General features: G+C 28.6%; 1 protein-coding gene across 3 annotated transcripts in view; it reads right to left on the minus strand.

Annotated features, from left to right (window-relative positions):
- Window positions 1–7,500, minus strand: part of LOC118440631 (zwei Ig domain protein zig-8) — a 324,123-nt gene that overhangs the window by 14,237 nt on the left and 302,386 nt on the right. For all 3 annotated transcript variants that reach the window (XM_085665055.1, XM_085665054.1, XM_035863962.2), the window contains one exon: window positions 5,560–5,687. In XM_085665055.1, the coding sequence (XP_085521181.1) occupies window positions 5,560–5,687 (128 nt within the window). The remainder of the gene's footprint in view (window positions 1–5,559; window positions 5,688–7,500) is intronic.

Genomic DNA, 7,500 nt, shown 5'->3' on the forward strand with positions numbered 1-7,500 from the left:
ATGAATTCACAGACGACAAAAAAGGGAAAAAGAAGAAATGGTTATCTTGATGGTCTTTATCATCAAGGAGCATTAATGTAAGAAGAAAAAAAAAAAGAAAAAATGTAAGAAAAAAAGGAAAAAAAAAATAAAAAAGTTCAGCTTCTTTCACGTACTAATCGTTGGAACGTTTAGATCTTGGATCACTGACACCGTTTTTCGTTAAGTTCTTATCACTTCCGAACAAGATTTTTCACGTTTCTATGAAAGTTATTATTATACCGAACCTTTTTTTATATAAAAGTCATATAATTTTTAATATGACTTAATTGTCATATAATTTAATTGACGCTCATATTATCTAGATATTATGTAATTCGTTAAATTCGATTAAATTAATTATTAGTTTGAATATAAGAAAATTAATAGAAAATATATAAATTGGATTGATTTGGTTTTTTTTTTTTTTTAATTTAATTAATATTACAATGACTAAAAGAATGCAGGTCGTTATAGATTTCAAAGGATTTTCTATCAAATATTAAAGTATTTTATTGTTTTATGTCGATATTATTTTATGTCGATTTTTATAATTTCTTTAATATTTAAGTTTTATCCGGATACATTTGTCAATTAAATTTTTATTTATTTTTGAAAGATATATGTATTATGTTAAAATTTACGAAGTCTATTAATATGAATGATTTGTCGCCCTTTCCTCTATAAATCCATCTATTAGTTTAATATTAATACATTGAATTATCCATAAAAATTCAGAAAAATCATTTGTTCGGATACATTTGTTCGGTACTGTATATACATATATATATATATATATATATATATATACACATACATACACACGCAAACGTATATACATATCAACATTGTAAACACATTTTGAAGCTAGTTCTCGTTATAAAGTTTTACATATATATAAGGAGATGTTAAATATCGTAGATGTTAAGATCGTAGTCATTTAATTGACGAAATATAATGTCTTTGTATACTAATAGACAGGATTAGGTGATAGAGTATAATCATGATACAATTGTAAGTGGTTAAGGTCGAATGCGATAAGGAGTGAGAGTGTTTCTCACCCAAGAGGTGGATCGGTCATTGTCACTGTCTTCCTATTAGGAACACCATTAAAGTGAGTATACATGTTGCTGTTCTAGTTTCTGTTTTGTCTAGGTGGAGAAGATTCGAAACTTTGAAGAAACTTTGATATTATCCAAACGAGCAAGCGATAACGGTGTAAAAATATTCTCTCGTCAGAGAAGTTGTCGTGGAACGATTGTCTATTAACATATACCAAAATGAGAGATACTACGTTGACATAATAAAAATTTTTAAATGTTAAATTAAAAGAAAAAGAACATAAAGAAAGAAAAAGAAGAAATTTGCAAAGACTGGGACAAAGTTTTCGTTTCAGTCTATGTAAAAAAAAAAAAAAAAAGGAAACGACATTTATATACACATATACATATATACATAGATATATTTTATGGTGTCGATTGTTTAACGTCTTTAAATATGAGATACAACGTTAGTATAATAAAAATCATTAAATGAAAAAAATATTATAATAATAAAGTTCTATAAAGTCTTCAAAAATCAAATGTCTAGTTTCGATCTATGTAAAAAAAAATATTTTTACATATATCTTTAGAATATACTCACATACATATATATATATATATATTTTTTTTTTATATTTTATATAGGTGTAGAAAACAATATTTTATATATATACATATATATAGACATGTTTTATGATACATACGTATGCATATAATATACCATGGCACTTTTCGAAATATTCTTAAATCATGTTGTGTCCTTTTTTTCCATCCGAGTATAGGTGAAATAAACGTATGCGATAGAGGAAGAGAGTAGATCGGCGATCGAAATTCAATCGAAATCAAAGGGATAGAGGTTTATTGGAGCGTAAGGGAGGAATCATCCCCTTCTCTCTCTTCCTCTCTCTCTCTCTCACTCTCTTTCTCTCTCTCTCTTTTTCTCTCTCTTTAACGGTTGAGAGAATTCCTTGCGGCTAGAAAATATTTCGCGGTAGGTATGGTCGATCGATCGAGTGCGACCTTATCATATCGCTGGCGATTGCAATTTCGTAAGGTTCCCCAGAGACGATTCGAGTTTACTCCTTATCGCCCGTTTCTCTACGATATCCTATCCTCTTTCACTTCCATCTCTCTTTCTCCTTTGGTCCTTAAACCGACTTCGTGGCGTCGCGCCGCCGCCAATGCTACCGCCATCGCCGCCATCGCCATTGCCGTCTTACCACGATTACGTCGCCTGAAGGGCAATCCGTGATTTTACTAGAAATTTTCGATCATTTTTCTTTCAATGATAATTCTAATTATATTCATATATAATGGAACGTAAAGAAAAAGAAATAAAAAGAGAAAAGGAAAAAAGGGGATTGGCGCTCAGAAAGTTCCTAGATGGTGATATCTTTCTTATGATCATCTTTCTGGTGATAAAAAAAAAAAAAATCGATTATCCTTTTTTTGAAACTTATCGGAGATTGGAATTTAGAGATTAGTTTTACAAGCTGGTCTGTTGTAGTATTACGAAAAAGAGTAATTGAATCTTTAAAATCATCTTAAATCTTTTGGCGTACTTTATTGCCGTACATGAATAATAATATTTAATATACATATATATATATTATTATAAATGGTAGGTATATACTGTAAGCTGTTCTATAAAATTTTCTTTTATTTATTTTTGTTTACTAATACACGATATTATAATTTAATATAAGAATGTTTATTTTTTTTATCAAGGACAGGAGTTCAATTTTATATAATTTAATTTTTTATATAATTTAATTATTTAAAATATTCAATTTTAAATAATTTTTTTCTACCTTAGAAAAGTTCTCATCTATCTTGCAATAGATATATGTGTATTATATTTTTCTATATTTATATTTACTATTTATATATCAAATATTTGTTTATTATTTGTTATATTTTTAATTATATTTATTTATTATATTTATTCATTTAATATTATTATATTTATTATATTCATATATCAAATATTTATGATGTATATATATATATATTAATATATATATTCTTCTATAGATTAATATATATATATATATATTAATATATATATTCTTCTATAGATTAATATATATATATATATATATATTAATATATATATTCTTCTATAGATTAATATATATATATATATATATTAATATATATATTCTTCTATAGATTAATATATATATATATATATATTAATATATATATTCTTCTATAGATTAATATATATATATATATTAATTTATAGAAGAATCATATTAACGTGAAATATTAAAAATATCGTTTAATGAATTAGACAAGACAAAGTACTGATATATGATAAAAGAATATCGAATAGAACTTTCGTTAAATCATTGTATTATGTTATTAATGACAGCACAGAGAACAAGTCGTATTTGTTAGAAATTTTTATGCTTTTAGAGGTATTATTAAAGTTTCGATCAAACATAGAACGAGTGGCTGATAATAAAGAAGAGTAATTATGAGTATTAGATAGATAGATAGATAGATAGATAGATAGAGAGAAAAAGAGAGAGAGAGAGAGAAAAAGAGAAAGAGAGAGAGAAACAGAGAGAGAGAAAGAGAGAGAGAGAAAGAGAGAAAGAGAGAGAGAGAAAGATAGGAAGCAGGGAGGGATATATATATATATGTATATATATATGTATGTATATATATATGTATGTATATATATATGTATGTATATATATATATGTATGTATATATATATATATAGATAGATAAAGAGAGTGAGTGAAATAAAAGATGAAATACGAGATTTCAGTTCGAAACGGATTACATTAAAACCCTTTAGTAATTAATCAGACCGTTATGAGATCATTCGTAACTATTAATGACAAGGAGTTACTTTATTTTAAAATTACCGAACGATTTTATCCAACCTATAGAGAAGAAAGTAGATACGTATAGGTATAGTCAAGTTAGAGTAGCCGGCCGGGATTTCAACAGTAGCGGCCTAGTTACCAAATGCAAATGCCGTTCCGGTAACTAACATACGGCGGAAGCATTTCAACCTGTCCGAGATTCCTATATGACAGGAGAGTAGTTTAGAGTGGGCCAATGACTGTTATCGGAGCCCTTATCTTCTCCGGGAACTGCTCAACTATAGTCGAGTACTACTCTTACCTAATACGTTACTAATTCTAATATTTCTCAAATAAAAAGGTCACCGATGTAAGCGATCGTTATTAAATTTTCTCCCTCTGAAAAGTCATTGTTTTTCATTTTCTTTCCCAAGCAAACCCCACCATTCCTACCCCCTTGCCATCCTTCAACTTTCTTCCTTCTCTCTTCTTTCCAATCTTCTTTCTTTCTTTTACATTTTTTTTCTAAATTTGCTTTTGTTTCTTCGTTTTTTTTCCTTTTTCCCATTCTTTTCTTTTTTCTTTTTTTCCTTTCTTTTTTTTCAGTCTTTTTTCATCTCATCTCTCCATGGTTTAATGTACTTTCTCTCTCTCTCTCTCTCTCTCTCTCTTTCCGTCTTTTACTTTCTCTTGCACCCTCTAACCATCTCTCTTGGGAAAAGATAGAGAGCTATTCGATCCGGAAATACGTTCGAAGCCACGATGGGTAGATAGGTGGATAGGTTGGAGCGTCGTCCTAGCGTGAAATACGTATCGAGTTTCAGCGAGATTTTAATTCCACGTTGATATACAGTATATTTATCTTTGCGTGTTAACGCGTCAATATATATATATATATGTATATATATATATATATATATATATATATATATTGACTTGTTTTTTATATATATATATATATTATATATAATGTATATATGTAGGTATGCTATTATTATAACAAAATATATATATATATATTTGTATATATATATATTTGTATATATATATATATTTTGTTATAATATCGATTATCAAATGATATTTGATACTACACGTTCGATGTGCAAACGATATTTCTAAAGGCGAATGTAAACGAAAGAGAGCATATTCTCTATTCTGTTTAGTATTGTATATTTTAATATTTTATTCAATATCGTGTTTCGTTCATTCGTTCGCTTGTTCGTCCGTGACTATCATCATATCTCTCGGATGGTTTTAAAGTATTATTGAAATTATAGGAAATGTTTGGATGAAAATGAAGAGAGTGAGAGAGAGAGAGAGAGAGAGAGAAAGAGAGAAAGAGAGAGAGAAAGAGAGAGAGAGAGAGAGAAAGAGAGAGAGAGAGAAGGTTAACGTTTCAAATGACAAATAATATGTATATATATATAAGTCTACATTTGAATTGTTTTCTCGTTTAATGCTTCTTCGTCCTTACTGTAATATTTCGTTACTATCATTAATTTAATCTTTCATTAATAGCTCCTTATCTACTAATTGTTACTATTTCTAAGCAGGTAAACAAACGTATAATTTGATCGTATAACATTTTTAGACTTTTTATTACGTTATATTTAATCAATTAAAGTCTTACGATAAAGATATCAGTTAATACGATAAAGAACTTTAATACTCACGGCGTTGTTGTGATTCCAGAATATATAAGCCGGGGGTTCTGGACTTTGTAATATGATACAGGTGAGGTTGATTGTACTGCCTCTGTCGATGTAAAGATCCGGTGCACCGAGTATTTCGGTTTTCGGTTCTGAAAACATGAATTTATTAATTGGATTATAAATAATTATAAGATTGATAAGAATCAAATAATCCATTTATTGAAGTATCAGTTATGGATCAAATCTTTAATATAACATTTTGTTTTATTAATAGAAAATCAATGGAAAAATGATTTTGTTTCTACATTGGTTTCTTTTTTTTTTTTTATTATACATATGTATACAACCTATCTATATAAGATATCGCAGATTTGTAAAAATCAATATAAAATTTAGTTGAGAAATATATATATATATATATATATATATATAATTAATATTTTTACGATATAAATAATTACAATAAAATCATAGAAAAAAAATTTTTACGATATAAATAAATATAATAAAATAATTAAAATTTTTATGATTACTCGAAGAAAAAAAGAAAAGAAGAAAAAGAGAAAGAAATCAAAGATAAATATGTTTATGTGTATATAAATATTGTATGTATGTACATATATGACAGAAATACTTTTGTTATTACATGATATTTATAGTAACACAAGTGATCTTAAAAATTCGTTTTCCGACATTCTTTTGTAAAGACCTAAAGAGACCGATGCTGAGCTTCGGCTGACCCTCGTCGTCTCTACTACCATTAAGAAAAAAAAGAGCACTTTAAGGTGGATCATATAAAGTGTATGTATCTGGTATCACATGCTTGGCTCAGGATAAGGGATAAATGTTGAGACGAGATGAAGGGTGAATGGGGAAGAAAACTAAAGGATGGTAAGGGCGAAAGTAATGTGGCGAAAGTAAACGAAAGCTTTTCTCCGTGTGGTACACGCTTGTATCTACGCGCAGTTATTTATGTATAGGTTTCGTCTATAGTGTTTCGAGCAAGACGATGAGTAGAAAAGAGAATGAATACGAGAGAGATAGACAGAGAGAGAGAGAGAGTGATAGATAGATAGATAGATAGATAGATAGATAGATAGATAGATAGATAGATAGATAGATAGATAGATAGATAGAGATATATAGATAGAGAAAGAGAAAGAGAGAGAGAGAGAAAGAAAGATCGGAGGGATCAGAAACAGAAACAGAGAAAGAGAGAGAGAGTGAGAGAGAGGTGGGGGAGTAGATAGAAGGGTCAGTCGGTGTAGATCGATGTGAATATTTTCCGGACGGCCGCATTCTCGAGGATTGATCGAAATAACCGGCCAGTGTAGTTTACGGCTTTTGTGCAACGAATGATGCTAGAACCCCTACAGTTAACTTCTCTTTTCTCTTTTCCTCTCTCTCTCTTTCTCTCTCTCTCTCTCTCTCTCTCTCTCTCTCTCTCTCGATGCGATGGATAACCAAACCCCTCGACTCTCTTTTCATCCACTTTGCATGATAGACCAAGACTGGAAACACGATTCTGATTTTTCAACTCTTCTACTCTAATGTTTGTTTTCATTCGGCGTGGCTTTTCCGTTAATAATCCATTCTACTCTTTAATATCTGCTTCCTGCTATTGCATTATCTAGATCGCATAATTTATCATTCATTTTTCGGAATATTTTCTTCTTTTCCTTTTTTTTTTCGTTTTACACCAACATGAAAATATTTTCTATGATTACTTCGTTTATTTTAATTTCGCATATTATTATGAGAATCGAATTGAAGTTTAATCACATAATTGGAGAGCAAATTAAATTTTCCTTTTTTTTTTCTTTTTTCTTTTTTTTTCATTTTTTTCTTCTCATTTTCGAATTAAATTCGAAAATAGAATTTAAATTTAATTTCTATGAATGAAATTCGTTAATGATAACAATGGTGAATTTTTTCAAGGTGGATGGTTAGATTTATGAAAAT

Source organism: Vespa mandarinia, chromosome 2 (genome assembly GCF_050613455.1).
Source record: "Vespa mandarinia isolate Hongniang chromosome 2, ASM5061345v1, whole genome shotgun sequence".
Lineage (NCBI taxonomy): Eukaryota > Metazoa > Arthropoda > Insecta > Hymenoptera > Vespidae > Vespa > Vespa mandarinia.